This window comes from Sinohyriopsis cumingii, chromosome 10 (genome assembly GCF_028554795.1).
Source record: "Sinohyriopsis cumingii isolate HCF-2022 chromosome 10, ASM2855479v2, whole genome shotgun sequence".
NCBI lineage: Eukaryota > Metazoa > Mollusca > Bivalvia > Unionida > Unionidae > Sinohyriopsis > Sinohyriopsis cumingii.
The window spans coordinates 51,665,199-51,684,902 of NC_142970.1; the positions used below are offsets into that span (position 1 = coordinate 51,665,199).

The 19,704-nt window shown below is 35.1% G+C and overlaps 2 protein-coding genes and 1 pseudogene across 2 annotated transcripts in view; 1 reads left to right on the plus strand and 2 right to left on the minus strand.

Moving 5' to 3' along the window:
* The window catches only part of LOC149790148 (cilia- and flagella-associated protein 65-like), a 104,786-nt gene that overhangs the window by 74,307 nt on the left and 10,775 nt on the right, over positions 1 to 19,704 (plus strand). Inside the window, exons 37-41 of the mRNA XM_089972135.1 lie at positions 3,019 to 3,096; positions 3,838 to 4,040; positions 9,600 to 9,728; positions 11,660 to 11,909; positions 14,227 to 14,354. Of these exons, the coding sequence (XP_089828261.1) occupies positions 3,019 to 3,096; positions 3,838 to 4,040; positions 9,600 to 9,728; positions 11,660 to 11,909; positions 14,227 to 14,354 (788 nt within the window). The remainder of the gene's footprint in view (positions 1 to 3,018; positions 3,097 to 3,837; positions 4,041 to 9,599; positions 9,729 to 11,659; positions 11,910 to 14,226; positions 14,355 to 19,704) is intronic.
* On the minus strand, positions 5,044 to 5,446 carry LOC149790149 (uncharacterized). The gene has a single exon (XM_089972011.1). The coding sequence runs from the start codon at positions 5,434 to 5,436 to the stop codon at positions 5,044 to 5,046; it is 393 nt and encodes a 130-aa protein (XP_089828137.1). The 5' UTR covers positions 5,437 to 5,446.
* LOC149790150 (zinc finger BED domain-containing protein 5-like) lies at positions 5,551 to 6,722 on the minus strand (annotated as a pseudogene).

Below are 19,704 nucleotides of genomic sequence, written 5' to 3' on the forward strand. Positions count from 1 at the left end.
CAGGATCTTAATCAGCTGTGGCTACTCAAAGATCAGATACAGGATCATAATCGACTTCAGGTACTCTTTGGCTGGAGAGTGGATCTTAATCAACTTAAGATACTCTAAGACTGGAGATAGGATCTTAATCAACTGTGGCTGCTCTAAGATTAGAGACAGGATCTTAATCAGCTTCAGGTACTCTTTGGCTGGAGAGTGGATCTTAATCAACTTAAGATACTCTAAGCCTGGAGACAGGATCTTAATCAGCTGTGGCTCCACTTAGACTAGAGGCAGGATCTTAATCAACTGTGGATACTCTAAGACTAGAAACAAGAATCAACTTCAGGAACTTTAATAGTGGAGACATGATTTTGATCAACTTTAGAGACTCTAAGACTGGAGAGTTAACCAACTTCATAATTAAAATTATATACTCTAAGACTGAAGACATCATAGTCAGCTTTAGGTACTCACAGAATTTAGACAGGATCTTAATCCACTTAAGATTATTTAAGACTGAAGACAGGATGTTAATCAACTTAAATGATGCACGAAAGTATGTTATGTTGGAGAGATTTCACATATTTGCCAAGAGTGTAGCCAGAAATCTTTGTTGAATTTAAGCATGACGTACAGTTTTGTAAATCAACGCTTACCATGCAGTTCAGTATGATGTGATTATAATGCTTGTTACTTACCATATATATTCACTTATAAGATGAGGCTAACTGCAAGTATCAGATCCTGATTTGTTGTCACATGATGTGCTGGCAGATCAGGGTCTGCATTGTTTTGCTGATTTCTTCTAATAAAACTGCATAGACCCAGATCTGCTGCAGATTATGTGGTGGCTGATCTGGGTCTATGCAGTTTGCAGTTGGACTAAATTTATAAGGGAGTATATCAGGTAACTGTTTTGTTGGGCTGTGATCTTTAGTCCAACATACCTATCTGACCTCACCCATGTGTACACACAAGCAAGATACGCTCCTCTTCTGACAATCGTATACTCATTATTCCCACTATGAAAACAAAGTCATATCGACAGCGTTCTTTTGCATACCAGGGCCCAGCAACATGGAATGAATTGCCCACTGAGCTTAGACACAAAGACACAGTGATCCCATACAAGAGTGCTCTCAAAACTCACTTATTTTGACTGCAAGAACAAATTTAAAGACCTAATAATGTTTCCTACCTTAAATATTCTCAGCATGTTTTTTTGTGTTTTCTAATTTCATGGTGTTTGTTTTTGTAATCATATCATATATGTTTTTTTATCTTATAGGTGTTGTATATTGTTGTAAAGCGCATAGAGCCTCTAAAGATTAGGTGCTATACAAAAGTCCTCATTATTATTATTATTATTGAATGTAAAATTTCCTTTCTTTTAGTCTTCTAAAATGGTAAATGTTAAAATGGCTAATTTATTTTAATAAAGTTGTATATATAAAAAAATGTATCATTTGTTTTGAAAAGTCACTTGGATGCATTTATCAAGAATTCACTTTGAGTATATATTATATTAGAATATTCCTGAAAGTGTTTGCTTCATTTGCTGATCATATACTGTATGTCCATCCCCAAAAATAAGTATATAAATTGGATAGAATATTTAAGGATACAAATAAAAAGTTATTTTTATTTATCTATAGGAAATGTATGTTTTTGAACATTTGTTGTGTGTGTAGTCATTTGAATTTGTTTAGTTTTCATATTTTTGTTTTGGGATGAGGAATTTAAAGTCCTCAGTGTTGATTGGTAATTTTAGGGATTAAAGTATCAGTGTTGAAAATGACCATAATATGAAAGGTGTAATTGTAACGAAAATTGGATTTGCACCTTTTAGGAATATTGAACAGTGGAAAACATGTTATATATAAAGAGTAAAGTGAATAGAAGCCAATGATAGATTGAACAAAGATTACTTAATTTATCCAAACGATAGATGATAATTTTCTTGGTATACTTTTATGGCTTTTTATCTTGAATTTGTGTTGAATTTCAAATGTATGGTAAATTATCGAAAAATACATATGCTTATCTCATTAACCCCTGCTGCCACGTTAGTACCCTACTTCCAGGCTCTGTAGCATCAAGGTCATACTTTATACACCAAAATGGGTCATATTACAGAAAAGTAGACTGACGTAGCTCTACAAGGATATCAAATAATCTGGACTTTCTACTCCTATTACAAAATACAGAGGGAAACACATATTTTTTTAGACCTGATTTTTTTACAACAAAAATTCACCCATCATCAGAATCTGATTCTGTGTCCAGATTTTAGACTTTTTAGACTCAGTTCTAAGTCAGACCAGTCTGAACTGCACACTGAAATCTGAACCTTTGCAAAAAGTAGGATAAGTTGGGGGGTTTCAAGTAAAAAGTGGCCAGGACATGAAAATGACGGGTCCAATATGCCCCCAAAAAAAAGAATTCCAACTTTTACCCTTCTGCACATGCATGGGCAAAAAAGCCAATGAAAAACTATGTTTCTAACACAACTAAGCATCAGGCCAAATGGAAATCACTTGGATGCAGATTTTTGGGGATGTGTTCAGAAGCTGCCCCCAAAATGTGCTTCCTACTCATATTTCAGGCAAAAATGGCAAAAATCTCCAGGGGTTAATGAGTTTTTCTGTTTATTTAATCTTATCCAACATTATTTACACCTGAGAATCACTTTTACCTGTGAAAACTATTGGGAACCAATTTAGTCTCTTGTTTTTGTCTTGCTTATGCAGTAAGTTAAATTTTCTACACTAACATTCTAGTTGTTCACAAATGTTTTAAATATAATACAAGTTCTATTACCAAAAGTTTTTTGCCTTACCTTCAGTCACATGGGTTTAACTTGCCAATGCATCCTCTAAGACTGCCAACAGAGGCCATGCAAACTTTTTCTTACATTTGCCCTCATCATAACAGCAAATATTCATTTCTTTTTTCTTCCTTTTCCTCCTTTCTTTGTCTTTTCTTGGGTAATGACAATTTAATTTACAATTGACTGCTTATTTCTCATTATCACAGGAGAGAACACTGAATAAGATTTCCCCTCAGGAAGAATCTAACCGGCAAGTTGCCAGTGGTGACCTCAGTAAATACAAGGTAGGAAAATTAATTCAGGTTTATAATTTTTGGTCAGGCAGGAAATTGATGGATGCGTTGGGTACTTGTAGACAGACTAATGGTTTAGTAGTGTTCCACAACATTTGTCAAAACTCTGATGGCATAAAAATGTCCATTGACACTATTAGAGTCAGGCACAGGTACCGGAATGACGGAACCTTTTCTATCAAAATATAATCCATATAAAACTCTCTTGACAGTCCAAACATCAAACAACTTGTGGTTTCTGCTTTTTTAGGAGATTCCAACTTTGTTATATTCCCTTGAATCTTGTTCGAAAAAGTAAATCCATGTTTCATCACCTGTTGCAGTCTCATTCAAATGCCTCTGGTCACTCATTTCCTGTTTGGTGAGTATCAGTAGTGGACACATTTAATCCTTAATCTGCTGTGTTGGAAGAAGCAGGAGTAATTATGGATGATGCTTGAGACAGCCTGACACCTGCCATATGAAGATTTGAAATCACATGCTTTCTATGTTAGATAAGGTGTTGAAAATTATTTTATTTTACAGTTTTGAAGCTAGATATAAAAAAAGTTTTATGTTCTTAACTAATAGGGTCAGACAGGATTATAATATTTTGTAATTGATCAGAATATTGAATCAGATGATGTTGGACATTTCTGGCATATTCAAGGGTTTCCATGGGCCTGATATAACGTGTATATAATGTGAAGTAACTTTGTCCAGTCTGAACATTTAAATACTGTATTTCAACAGACCTTGCCACCAATCAAGAAACCATCAGCAGATGAGGAGAGACTTATCCAGAAGAAGAAAAAGAAGAAGGAGGAGGAATTATGGGAAAAACCAGAGCCACCTCTACCTTTCTTGTTACATTTGGGACTCACAGCTAGGACTCATGACATCAGAGAATTCCAAATCAATTTTGAAGATGAATATAAAAATTTCTATGTTGATAGGTGAGTAAACTTAAGAAAATTAATTGTTCAGCCGTATATAAATAAAACATGTCTTTAACTATCATGTTATGCTCTCTATTTCTTTATGCGCTTAATGATACTTAACTAAAAGAAGTGCACATCTTCCTCAATAACTCTTGACCAACAGTGTCAGTAAACATCAACCACAACATAAGCAGGGGTGAAAGATAGGAAGGGAAACAGATTTTGGTTAACATTAACAGTGCAGGTGGAGAGTGCTGGCAGCTTTCATTGATAAAAGAGAATAATAATCTTTGTCCATATTGCATACATGCCAAGTTTTCTGGAACCAAATCAGGGAGATTGGGTCCAAATCAGGGAGATTAGCGTAACGACTATTTTTCTCATAAGTTTAAGTGCGAAAGTGCAGATCATACGACAACAAAGTAAAATGACTATAATGAATAATAGTTACTGAACTTTATTAATTTTGTTATATGTTATTTTCTTAATAAAAATAATTTAAAAGTCTTCACAAGAATCACTGTGGTTAAAAAAATAATGACCTCAAACACTCAAACGTAGTTTTTTTTTCAACATGTGTTGGTTGTCTTTTAGTCTTGTAGAGAAGCTCCTTTTACAGCGATACACAAATCATTTGAAGGTCTGAGCTCAAAACAGTCACACTTTGCATTTATCTTACACGATATTAGTGACAACACAGTTTTTCCACATAAATTTCCATGGCGGTCAGTCTGAATCTTCCTCAACATGCTGAAACAGCGCTCAGGGTCTGCATTACTGTGTGGCAAGCTGAATGCTGCCATAGAGAGCTTCACTAGATTTGGGAATCTGGGTTTCTTTAAGGGTGTGGAAACTCTGCTCATGTCTACCCAGAAGACATCCAACGGTGTTTCTCCCTGAGTGAAAATGGGCAGGTCTGAGGCTGGGGAGAGCTGGAAGTCCCTGAACTCATCTTCAAGTTACACTGTTTGTCAGTTGCTGTAACCAGTCTGTCATTCAGCTGAAGAACAGCTTCTACTCAAATCTCCAATCTCCTCTCAGGATTCAGGTAACCAAGGGCCTTCAGGATCTGGTCATTAAATGGAAACTTGGCTAGCATCTTTGCTGTAACTTCCCCATAGAAGGACCTGACACTCCTAAAGAAAGAGCTCAGCTGGGTTGGAGAAATATCGTCAGTGTTGTTTTGAACGAAACGTCTGGCTTCCATACCCACTGCTAACAAAGAATTGTCATGCTGGTTTTCTGGTGACATAAAGTTGACCTTCGTAATGCTGGCTGATGCAGTGATAACACTCGTCTTCACAAACTTTCCCATGAATTTCCGTAGAATTCGTTCCATCTCCACATGGAGGTATCCCACCATAGCATCACCAGCCTGGAACATGGTGTTAAAGTCATTCAGTGGTTCCATGATGTATAGAAGAAAGCGGTATGTCAGTTTCATCTCTGGGTTTTTAAGGTTCTCCACAGATCTGTTCACTCTACTCCCTGTCTTCTCAGCATCTTCATGGCTCTGGAAATATGACTGAAGAGCTGGCCACTGTTGAAAGAAGCATGCAGTGCATTTCTGGAGTGACAGCCACCTTGTGCTACAATGCTTGACCAGTTTGCATGTACTCCTGTGTTGGTAAACTCTAGGAATTCTTTATACACCTCTCTACGCTTGGAACTATAAGTGAAGTGATAGTAGGTGTCGACCAGAAATTCTTCAACTGGGACAGCCAATTTCTTCAAACCATACTGTGTACAGGTACTGGCCAAATGGCAGATACACCCAAGGTCAATTACATTTGGTTGCTGTTCACGAACTCTGGAGAGGACAGAATTTTTCTTTCCAACCATTACATTTGCATTGTCACTGCTAAACCCTACCAGGTTCTTCCATGGAATCTGTCTGTTTTTTAAGACTTCTTGAAGACAGTTGAAATGGTTTTCACCAGTTCCAATATTGCAAATGGGCATGGCCAGGAATTTGTTTGTCACTCTGTGAATGTCACTGTCAAACACCCTTACAAGAATTGCTACACACTTTTCATCACCACTGTCATTAGACTCATCCATCATCACTGAGAAAGGGTTTTCCTTGCATAGTAAAGTTACTTGATTGTCATACGTTGGACCCAGTGCATTGTTAATAATGTTTGTTACCTTAGTTCTTTTGCAGCGAAATTTCTGAGCAATTTTCGAGTCAGGAAACATAACCTTACACAGTTCACTAAAATGATCAGCAACCAAGAATGGTAAATTATGCTCTGCCACATAGTTAGCAAATGGAACCTCTGCTTTAGTGACACTGTCTACTGATGTTGGTGCAAACCTTTGTGTTACTCAGCTTTAGTAACACTGTCTACTGATGTTGGTGCAAACATTTGTGTTACTCAGCTTTAGTAACACTGTCTACTGATGTTGGTGCAAACATTTGTGTTACTCAGCTTTAGTAACACTGTCTACTGATGTTGGTGCAAACATTTGTGTTACTTTAGGCACATTATGTGACGATTTCTCGTTTGCAATGTGCTGCATACTTTTCAGGTGCCTTGTAAGATCATTTTTTCCCCCACTAGAAATGTTCAAATGTGTGTTGCAAGCTGTGCAGTATGCAAAGCTTTCTCCCTTTTCACTACGCTTCACACATTTAAATTCGCCTATCCAAGCACTGTTGAACTTGCAAACATATTTCTTTTTTTTCGAAGGCATATTTTCCATCGGCACCAGAATTTTTTAAATAACCCCAGAAGTAGTTGTAGGAATATACATCAATTTTTATGTGTTTGGTAATTCGCCTCCGGCGGAGCGCACTATGTACTGTACAACAGCAAAGGCCAATGATATTCCAATTGTGATGTGGCTTCTTCACTGCCATATTGCTCCATGTGAACAAAAGTAGTTCAGAATATAGTTCTCAATGGGAACAAATTACATCCGAGCTTTATTTCTCGAATTGACGGAAAAGGCAGAGAATATTTTGATTGTAATAACTTGATTGATGGATTATGGTAGTCGTGAACAGTGTATTAAATGTTGTTTTAGCTGGAAATACCTATGCTTGGTTGGCAGTTTTTTTATTTCTGGGAGATCTTGTCGGAAAATCGGTAAATCAAAAGATGGGGTAGAAAATCAAAAGACTCCCGGACAATTCGGGAGACTTGGCATGTATGATTTTGTCATGAATTTCATATCTTTAAAAGTCATGTACAGTTTATAAATTGATGACAATTTTTTAATATAAATCAAGTTGGCATGCAGTACTCACAAGTTTGTGCCTCAGATAAGTTAGAGTTGCCTCCCTGTCATTGTTAATCCACATGTGTTAGTAATAAACAAACACAAATGAACATTGCACTCATAACGTACCTGAGCAAAAAGCATCATTATGGTTGCACTAGTTGATTCATTGAGACAGCCATTTTAAATGCCAAAACGTATTCATCAAAAGCATGTGGAAACTTACCACAGTTCCATTTCACTGTTCCAGTAAACAGTAGCCTTGTGACATTTGTGCTGTCCTGAAACACTAAATCCAGATAAAACAAAATGATAATTGCAGGCCAAAAATAAAATGATAAGTCAGAAATTTTACCAAACTTTTACGTTATATTTTAACGTATCACTGCAACGTTTGCAGGACAATAAAACATTAGACAGAGGCAAAATTTTTGGGATTTTTCTGCAAGAATAAGGCTGATCTACACCCAGGTGTTACTCTATTGTCAGGACCTTTCTTGTGTCATAAAGTTGAATATTGAGTTCTGAAGATTTGTCAGAATAATGCCAGCTTAGCCACTGAGTAGAAACCTCTCACATTCATTGCCATGGCAGTATAACAACTATGTTCACATTTGAATAGACCATGGCACATCACATTTAAACCCAAATTAAAAGATAACATTTTAAACATTAATTATAATTAATTAATTTCACTTAACTAGATTTAATGAATTGGTATTTGCCACCAGTTTTTGACCAACGTTTTCACTGATTGATATTGTATCATATATTGTGTTATTCATTGAGAAAAAAAAAATGTTTGTTAAGCATAATTTTACAAAATATACATTTAATAGCAATGATGCAATACCTTCAACTATGATTTCTACCTTGGCCTCTATGAGGAGGGAGATTTTGAAATGAAGCAGCTTGTTTATCTGTTGAGGCAGAATCTGACTAAATAACTTGTGAATAGGTCAGCACAGCTTGTGTGGGTGTGCATGCTTTTGTTACTTGTAAAGAGGCCAGCACAGCTTGTCAGGGTGTGCATGCTTTCATTACTTGTAAAGAGGCCAGCACAGCTTGTCAGGGTGTGCATGCTTTCGTTACTTGTAAAGAGGTCAGCATAGCTTGTCAGGGTGTGCATGCTTTCATTACTTGTAAAGAGGTCAGCACAGCTTGTCAGGGTGTGCATGCTTTCATTACTTGTAAAGAGGTCAGCACAGTTGCCTTCATATTGTAAGTGAGTTCACAAGTTATCTGGGTGTTCTAGAACAAGAGTGGAACACCATTATGAGCCAGTATCAGATTTAACAGTCGATTTTTCTTATGGCGATAAAGTTTTATTTTACAGAGACCACATGTTTTGTAATAAGTTAAGCAGTTTTCAAAACATCAAGGTGATTTTTAGTTTTTGTTTGGTTATTTTTTCTCACACCTTTAGAGGTTGGGGTATATAAATATCCTTGTGTCCATTGATCTGTCCTCCTATACAGCACACAGTCATGTGAACACAACTAAGGCCTTTTTTTAATGTATTGCCATGAAACTTAGCACATGTTACGGTCATCACCTGAAGATGCACATTCCAACAAATCACTTTGCACCTGCAATTTTTACCGGAATTATTGCGAGTTGAATGCATTGTATGACAAAATCTTGTCACTGTGACTTCGTCTCAGTTTTCAGTGGATCACTATGAAACTTGACATGATCCTCATCAAAAGATACATATTTCAACAAATCGCTTTGCTCCCACATTTTTAAGAGTTATCCACCTTTTCTCATGCAAACTGAATGCAGTGTATGTTTAACCTTAAGAATACAATTAGTTAAATGTAGTTTTTGATAGATTACTATGAAACTTGGTACATATTATGGCCAGCATTTGAACATGCGCATTTTGACAAATCACTTTGCTCTTGCAATTTATTTTAGAGTTATTGCCCTTTTTGCCCTACACCTGATTCTAATGTAAGACAGAATCTTGTGGATGCAGACTTTTACGGATCACTGTAAAACTTGGTATATTAAAAGATAGGCACATGTTCAAATCTTAGTGCACCTATAATTTCTGTACAAGTTATTGAAGTGAGATGCAGGGGTATATTTATGTGATTAAAATTGCTCACCATTTGTCTAGTTTTATTTGGAATTTCCTTTATAATGGATTTATATTATTTCTTGTCATTAATTGAGCGTAAACTTAATATTTCACTTTTTTTTAAAGATATAGAGGGGTGGTTGGGCAGAGGCAGACAGATGACTATCTGTTTTAGTGAAAATATTCTGATTCCTCATTTTTTTCTAAAAACAATTTTCTCATGAAAGTGACCTATTTATAATGCTGACTATGTAATTTTCCAGGCTATTGAGTGAGAAAATGTCATCAAAGATTGCCAAGAAGAAACAACAGTTGGAATTGCAGTCTAAAACCATCCAATGCAGTCAGGCAGAATCGGAGGTCATCTCTGGAGTCATGTCCAATGTTCTCAGGTACATAAATCAAGGTCATTTAGGGTCATTATGAATATAAAGATGTATGCAGTGAAACATCATATACATGGCTAATCAGAGTAAATTAAAGAAGAAAAATCTGTATTTCTTTAAAGTTTAACAGAACTGAGAAATTTTTAGCCTAGGTAGTTGTTATTCAAAGCTTAATAAAAGATGCATTTTTTAAATATATAAAGGCTATTATCTTTTCTTACATTAATACTGATATATTTCATCATATGATACCAAAAACTTGATATGTTAATGAGTGGCAAAGCCATGAGTTAAAATGTATAGTTTTTGGTACCACAAGATGAAATATATCTGGTACCATTTTAGTAAAAAGAAAATGTTCTTTTTATTGTCTATCATACTTGCTCCAGAATTGAAGTTTACAAGATTAAACTCATCAGCAAAATGCCCTCTCCCCACCTCATCATCTATTTCATAGTTTGATCACATAAATATATCTGACATACCTGTCAGCTTTTCAAAAGCAAAGTAGAGAGATTGAATGAAAAAATATGGAGATTGGGACCTACAATCTGGGCGTTTTCAAAGTATTAGTAAAGCCTTGTTTTCACTAAGTATTGACCAATCTTCCAGGTCCAATATGCATGAAATTCTCAAAGGACACACCGTTTCTTCTTGTGACGTCTTATTTTTCTCCCAGGACCATGTCCTCTTTTGATATTTTTTTAGCTGTTGCCAAACTGCACAATAGCTAAAGGTTATTCTTAAGTAAAAAAGCAAGAAAGCCAGCATGACTAATTAACAGTTAATCCTTATCACTGCAACTATCTTGTGAAAAGGACTGGCCCTCTGACATAATTCGAAGAAATCATGTTTTGCAGTGTGCGTTGTATAAGCACCAGCAGTTGATTGGCAAATAAACAATGTCTTTTTTTTTTGTTGTAACTAGATGGTGCCTAAATATGCATTTGCATGATACATGTATCATACATGTAGCACCTTATTTTCTTATGTTTTATATCCCTTTTTTATTCTCAGCTTGAAAGGCATTTTACATTGTTTAGTAAATAACATTTATTCTGAATAATTTTTTGAGGGCACATAAGCTGTGTGGTATGTTTCTCCATTCCTTCTTTAATTTAAGGATGGCATGTAATGATTTTTTTATACAGCACAATAATTCCAGGTGTTCACTCTTGTAAGTTTCTTTGGTGGGAATGGAGATGCCACAGCCTCACAGTGATCATTCATGTGATTGTAACTAATTGCTGACAATGTTATGGTTGAGGTTTATTGTTTGTTGTGGTTTATTGTCTGATTTTAGTATCATTGTAAGGTTATAAACAAATTGACTTGAATAATGTTTCAATTTGACATTCTATTTACTGAAGAAAATTGTAATAATCAGGAGTACTCTTAAAAAATCAGGAGGTAGGCACCTAATGACCCAATCAATTGGGAGTTTTTTTCTCCCTCCAGGAGAGTTGACAGGTATGATGTGACTTAAGAAAGCAGTAGGATTTGGTTAACCTAATCTGTTGCAGTAAATAACATTTTTGTCATTTTGTAAATCATTTGACACTGTCTGAAAACAATTCTAGTTTGATCCAGCAATGTATCACAGCGAGTTTGCTATTGTTGTCAAGGAAGTAAGGGGAAATAAGTTCAGAGAACCAAAAATGGCATCTTGACAGATTTCTGTATCAAAGATTAATTTCCATATCTGAAATGTAAGGCAATTTCTATTTATAGCTCACAAAATACTAATTTTATTGTCGCCACACAGTTAATCATTACATGGCATGATGGGAAATCTGATATTTTTCACATGAGAACATATCAAGATATATTTTTCACTTGTGGAAATACAGGAATGAAAAAGATAATTATTTGCCAATAAATCTCTATATTTCACACTTAAGTATATAATAAATATATTTCTTTTACTGCCATTGCAGGGGTCTCCTTGATGACAGCCAGTTTGTTGAATCAATCAAGAAGGTGTCGAAAGATCCAATACCTTACTTCCTACAAATTGGAGACAGACCTACTACCCCAGCTGCTGACAAAAGGTCATCAGCAAAGGTAGGGGCAGATAAATCATCTCCTCGAGGTCAAGGTGCGGTAAGATCTCCTGCGTCATCAGCATCTTCACTCAGGAGGCTGGCACTAGGTGACCGTTCTTCGACTGGCTCTCCTAAGTCTCAGGTAAGATAGCTGTGTATACGTGTCCGCTTCTTAGTTACTAAAATCTCCATGCATTGGTTAAGGGGGCCCCGAGTGGCCGCGTGGTCTAAAGTGCTCTCCATTACGGATCACTGCCATCTCACCTCTGTCTGCATGGGTTCGAGTCCAGGATTCGGCAAATGTGGATATGTGAGAAAGCACGCCAGTAGCTTCTCATGGGTCGGTGGTTCTTCCCAGGGTTTTCCCAGGTTCTTCCTCCACCATTAATACTGGCCGCCATGCATAGCCTATTGTGTGCTGAAAAATGGCGTTAAACCCCACAACAACAACAACAACAACAACAAAAGCATTGGTTAAGAATATTTAGCTTAAGGCGGTGGTTCCCAACCTTCTTGAGAACAAGGACCACTTCTTAGCTTAAAAATAAAAAAGAATGTGCAGACCCCCACATGCTATTATTTGTACTTTTAGGCTCCACTGGGATACCTGTGTCATCCTGGGGGTCTATGACCCACGTTGGGAACCACCGATGTAAAGCAATCACTTGTATGGTACTGTTTATACTTGCTTATACGTCAAATTCAAATGCAAACTGTGCAAACCCAGACTGATGCTGCATAAAAGCAGATCTGGTTCTATGCAGTTTGTTTGAAGTAACCAGTAGAACAAACAACACAGACCCTTGTCTCCCAGAACATTATGCCATGGCAGATCAGGTTCATTGTTGCTTGTAGTTGGACCCATCATACATGTGTACATATATAATACAGTAGATTCTTAATTTTACAATAAAGTCCTTTATTTTCATGTTTAAATTTTCATGGGCTTTGGAAAAAATTACATTTTTGTTGTTACCATCTATATTCAGTTATAAATCGGACCCAACTGCAAACTGCATAGACCCAGATCTGCTGTCACATAATGTGCCAACTTATCTGAATCTGTACATTTTGATAGGAGCAGTCAGTAGAACAAACATAAACCCTGATCTGTGTGTGCATTATGCAAAGGCAGATCAGTGTCTATGTTGCTTGCAGTTGGACCCAACTTATAAGTGTGTACATATATTTTTTGCTACCATCAATACTTGCTATTAAGTACGTCTCAAGTACAAACTGCATAGACAAAGATCTGCTGTCACATAATGTGCCAACTAGTCTGAATCTGTACAGTTTTTAGGAGTAACCAGTAGAACAACAACATTAACCCTGAACTGTTGGTGCATTATGCAATGGCAGATCAATTTCTATGTTGTTTACAGTTGGACCTGACTTACAAGCGAATATATACGGTACTTACATCTGTGGATTGGAGACTGGTATACTGACTTACAAGCGAATATATACGGTACTTACTTCTGTGGATTGGAGACTGGTATACTGATTACAAGCGAATATATACGGTACTTACTTCTGTGGATTGGAGACTGGTATACTGACTTACAAGCAAATATATACGGTACTAACATCTGTGGATTGGAGACTGATATACTGTTGTCTTCACAAATGAATTGATTGGCCAGCAAATTCATGGATTGTAGCAGGAATTAAATCCATGAAACTTTGTACACAGTATTCAACCAGGAATCCAGTGTTTGAAAATTAACTTGCCCAATTCGAAAGGGCAAGTGAAAATTTCCAAGTCAAGTGAATTTTCCATTTACTTGTACAGTTGGGTGAGTGTTTCATTCAGGGGTAACATTTGTTTCTCTTTAATGAATAGGATGTTCTGTTGAGCATATCCCCAACTTTGTTAATAGAAAAGACCATACTTTGTACCAGGAGTTTGTTTTCCATTTGTTTTGATCAAGCTCAAACATGAACTTTGCATTCACTCTTCAGTACTGATAAAAGAGCAGACTGGTTTCAGTTTGTAATTACAAATGATGTTAGAAGGGTCACAAAATAAAATTATGTGCAACTATTTTTCACACTATCAAAGTTACGTCACATGCATAATTGTCAGCATTTACTTTTCTATAATTATAGCTAGATGAGTAAGTATTTATTTAGGGCAAGTAGACATTTTTAGTGATTGCCTGGGCAAGTACATATTTTCAGTGCTTGCCTCACTAATCAAGTGGATTTTCAGAGACTTTTCAACCTCTAGAATCTATTCACTGTAGATGGAATTACCATGATTGGTAAATTCCTGGGATTCCTGGGATTATTCTTATTTATTTTACTTTTATAATCATCTCAGGCTGTCATATTTATCTTAATTTATGTAAGGAGATCATGCATACTAACCCAATCCCTACCAGCTTAAGTCATAAAATATGTCTTGCATTAACATTGTTAGAGCATAATCTCAACCTTTTATACTGTACTTATTTCAGACACAGGAGCAGCCATCATTTGATTTTAGTATAGAAAAATCTGAAGGACAACCCAGACATACCAAATCAGCAGTACAGAAAGTTAAATTTCAGGAACAGAAGCTTCGCCAGCAACAACAGCTGAAAAAGTAAGATGTCCTAATTGTCTTTCTCAAAGAAAATTATTTAATTCACCTTGAAGGTAGGGCTTAAGAAATCATGGGTGTGATGGGCTAAAAAGTAATATTTTTCTCTATTATGAAGCAAATTATGTTGCTTCTGCTGCAAAACAACATTGGTATGAAGAGGTCCTTGATGCAAAAAAATTGGAGTACACAGAAAAACCTTTGCCTGTAAATAGGTAGCATAATGATAGCCCTTTTTATATCCCACTATGTAAGAAATACGGCATAATGATTGCCCTTTTTATGCCCTGCCATGTAACAAGCAGAGCATAATGTTAGCCCTTTTTATACCCTGCCATGGAACAAGTATTGCATAACCATATCTCCTGTTATGCCCCATTTTGTAACAAACATAGCATAATGATAGTCCTTGTTATGCCCTGTCATGTAACAAAGATGTTATTTACAGATATGTAGCATGATGATAGCCGTTTTTATGCCCTGTCATATAATTGGAAGGGGTATATAATAATATCTGTGTATAACAGTCCCATCAGATCATGTCCTGTCAAATCAAGATCATATCTATTGGACCAGTGTTTTTCTACTCAATAACTTCTGAAAGCTCTTGATGAATTGAAACAAATTATTTATTAGGCTTTTCACTGAAAAGATTTTATTCATCCAGTTTTACACTGAAGAAGAAGTATGTCAGGTTTGATTTTTTTTAAATATTAAGCTTTATGCTGGAAAGTCTGAGGTCAGATTTAAATTTTTTATTAAGACTTGCATTGAATAGACAAAGGCCAAGTTTGAATTTTTTATTAAGACTTGCATTGAATAGACAAAGGCCAAGTTTGAATTTTTTATTAAGACTTGCATTGAATAGACAAAGGCCAAGTTTGAATTTTTTATTAAGACTTGCATTGAATAGACAAAGGCCAGGTTTGAATTTTTTATTAAGACTTGCATTGAATAGACAAAGGCCAAGTTTGAATTTTTTATTAAGACTTGCATTGAATAGACAAAGGCCAAGTTTGAATTTTTTATTAAGCTTTACACTGAAAATACTGAGGTTAAGTATGATTATTTATTAGGATTTACATTGAAAAGACAAAGGTCAAAATAAAATACATTTATTTTATTTAGCTTTACATTGAAATGACCAAGATAAAGTTTGATTTTTATAAATTAAGCTTTATGTTGAAAAGACATGTCAAGTTCAGTTCTTACCATTTTTGGCAAGTTTTATGTACTTAGTAGTATGACTCCTGTTCAACTTGAAGTTTGACCTTAGGTTGCATCCTATTGGTTTGAAATCCTGTGTCATATGGACACATTTCCAGGTGACATACATTTTGAAGATGTTCTGTGCTGTGAACTTCCACGACAGTAATGTCTTAGGCAATAAACCATTACTTTGATGACACCACCTCTTTGACAATAACCCCCTTTGACAAAAGCACCCCTTTGACAATGACACCCCTTGAGAACAACACCCCTTTGACAACAATGCCCCCCTTGACAACAACACCCCCTTGACAACACCAACCCTATGACAACACTTATCATGAATGACAAAATTTATGAGTCCCTTTTCTTAATGATGTCTACCTTTGTGAGAACCAGTGCTTGCAGTGCAGCTTGAACTGGCATAATCATTTTGTCATCGTGTCATTGATATGATGTCAATTGTTACATGTGCATATTTTAGCATTATCATCTGTGGGAGAGACTGAACCTAGTAAGGCGTGGTTGCAACTTCTGTCTCATATTGAATAATTGCAATGAATTTTTGTGTTACTATTTTAATAATCATGATAACAGTCCTGTGAAGAAGAAAAATATGATAAGGTCAGCAAAAAGTAGATAAAATATTGTGAAATCTTTATCACATTACAACCTGCTTAAGTCAGCATTATTGTCACTCTTTTGCAGAAAACTTATGCGATCTCAATACACTTTTTTGTGTTTTTGGTAAGAGGAGTCTGTGATCTTCAACATAGGAAATTTTGATGAATTTTTAAATACTCTGACATCTATTTTTTTATATAGTTCTACCCAAGTTTTTTTTACATGATGATATTTCCCTGTAGAAAGGTATTCATTTTTTGTTAACTTATGATGCACCCCACACCAGCCTATAAAGTGATCTTCGATTACTAGGATGCTTAGCTTTGCAAAAAAAATAATTTCTTTGAAAGTAAAGGTAAATGCTCCAACATTTCAGAGGCAATCATCCTTAACTTTGTCATAATTTAGAAACCTGTGTATCAAGGACACTTATCCAGAGAGGACACATTTTTAGGTAATCCCTTGAGTGTTCATCACAGGCAGGTTTCATTGTGTCTTTAGACTGGAATATACAACACATATTCATTTCTTATTTGTTTTTCTCTTTTGTAGGATTCGTACAGTTTTCTTTAGTACAACTCCCTTTGATTTGTATGTATTTTGCAAGTTCATTTAATTTTACTTAGAGACAGAACATTTGCTTGCAAAACTTTTCACATTTTTTTAATTTTCATTTCAAAGCATGATTTTTGTTATATCCTTGCATGATATACCATTGTTTGGTCAAATTCTTTCTGGCATGTTCCTTGAAAATCTTTACCTTCGCAGTTTTTCACCTTTTTAGGTGCTGTTTCACTATAGTTTTGCTTTGTTTTTATTGAAGTATCATTTTTGTTAATGAGAGATTCCAACACATTGATTACTTGCCCACATAAAATTTATATCAAATGATGTGTATTGTTTAAATTGATTATTAAATTTCAAAATAACTGTCTAAATGTTAGACAAAAAATTTCATTGTTATGGCCATGGTGCAAGGTAGTTTATGTTTTGTCCATTTTTAAGAAGCAAACATTTTTTTGTTGAATTTATACAAACTTATTAAAACTTTGATATAATAATTTTACAGTAAAGCAGCTTAGAACATTAATAAACATGAAGCGAACTACAGTACTCATTATAATGCTATCCATGGGAGTCATGTAGTATACTGCTTTATAATGAGAATGCCTTACATTAAAGTACATGATATAGTACACCCTCATTATAATGCTGTCCATGGGAGTCATGTAGTATACTGCTTTATAATGAGAATGCCTTACATTGAAGTATATGATACAGTACACCCTCACTATAATGCTGTCCATGGTAGTCATGTAGTATACTGCCTTATATTGAGACTACCTTACATTGAACTATATGATACAGTACACCCTCGATATAATGCTGTCCATGGTAGTCATGTTGTATACTGCCTTATAATGAGACTTCCTTACAATGAAGTACATGATACAGTATCCCGTCATTATAATATTGTCCATGGGAGCTATACAGAATTCTGACTTATAATGAGACTGCCTTACAATGAAGTACTGGATATATTTAATTTTACTATCACCTAGTTAAATGGAATTCATTACCATACTCTCCATATAACTGGGACAGTGTTATAATGAAATGCATTATTATAGGGGAGTGCTGTATTTAATGGACATGGGCCCTATTTTGATCAATTTTTTTCAATTGAATTACACTTGAGAAAAAGCAATGCACACAGATACTGATGGATCACCGTCCAATGTTATCATTGTCTGATTGTGACTGATTTTGTAGTTAATAGTTCAGATACTTGCTGTAAACATTTCTGACAATATAGGAAAATACATAGATCTTAATAGAGACAATGATAGTAAAATTAAAGATAAATAATAAATAATCTAACTTACATAATTTAGCACACTTTTTGTAATTTAACAAATAATTATGAGGAGCCACAGTTGCTAAGTTGGAAAAGTGTCACACTTATAGTCCAAGGGTTGTGGGTTCAATACCTGACCAAACCAGCCAGGTTGACTGCCTCATTGTGTCCTTATGAAAGGCACTTAGCTCCCACTTCCTGAGAATTATACAGTCAATGATGTGTTAATAGTGCTGTTAAAACCAACAAATAACAAATAGTCAAGCCAGTGATCTGTATAGCTAATCCAGAATACAGGTCGAAACTTATGTTCAATACATGTACAGAAATTTCTTCAGAGTTGTCAATACACTTTTGGACCTGTGGACAGATGATTGAAAAGTCTGGATTTCTTATCACAATCTATGCTAAGAAGTAGGTGGAGCAAGCCATCTGCACTTCTGTGATTGGTAATTTATAAAACCCATCCTTATTATCTTCCAATCAGCATGCTTCAGCAAAAATAAGTAGCTGCAGTTTCACTATTCTTTTTGGTGAATTTAAAATATAGCTATGAAGTAACCCAAGAAATGTCAAATAAATGGGTAAGTATAACCTGCTTTTCTAATATCTGCTGAAAATAAAAGAACAGGAAATGTTTTTTGGAAACAAAGAACAACAAAACATAATAGATTTTGCTTAAGAGGTGCTTCTTTTTTCTTCAGGTTCAGTATATTTTTATTGATTTGTGGTTCAACTTATTTTCATTGATTTGTGGTTTATCCTACTTTCATTGATTTGTGGTTCAACTTATTTTCATTGATTTGTGGTTCAACTTATTTTCATTGATTTGTGGTTTATCCTACTTTCATTGATTTGTGGTTCAACCTATTTTCATTGATTTGTGGTTCAACCTACTATTTTCATTGATTTGTGGTTTATCCTACTTTCATTGATTTGTGGTTCAACTTATTTTCATTGATTTGTGGTTTATCCTACTTTCATTGATTTGTGGTTCAACTTATTTTCATTGATTTATGGTTCAACTTATTTTCATTGATTTGTGGTTCAACTTATTTTCATTGATTTGTGGTTTATCATACTTTCATTGATTTGTGGTTCAACCTATTTTCATTGATTTGTGGTTCAACCTACTATTTTCATTGATTTGTGGTTTATCCTACTTTCATTGATATGTCGTTCAACCTATTTTCATTGATTTGTGGTTCAACCAGTTTTTATTGATTTGTGTTTTGACCTATTTTTATTGATTTATGGAGAAAGAGAGGGATGTTTGAATCCCTGTTTACACGAGATAAGATACCCCCACTGTAATAACACAAGTGCGTATATTTCTTTGCTATTATATGTAATTGTACCTGTATACCTGTCTATCTTGAATCCATTTTATCAATAAAAGATTAGATCTATTTGAATTGGAGACATAAATCTGTACCCATTTTTATGGCCATGATTAGTTGCCCTTATTTTCAAGCCATTACAGCATTTTTTTCAACTTTTACACATTTATTAACTTTTTGAACTGGGCATTTTTTTATATGAAATCTATGTTAGCACAATTATCAAGAACCACTTGAGGCAGGTAATGAAATGGTATAGGCATACATTACAAGGATGACCTGATAAGATTTTTAGACCACTACAGCAGTATATTTTTTTTAG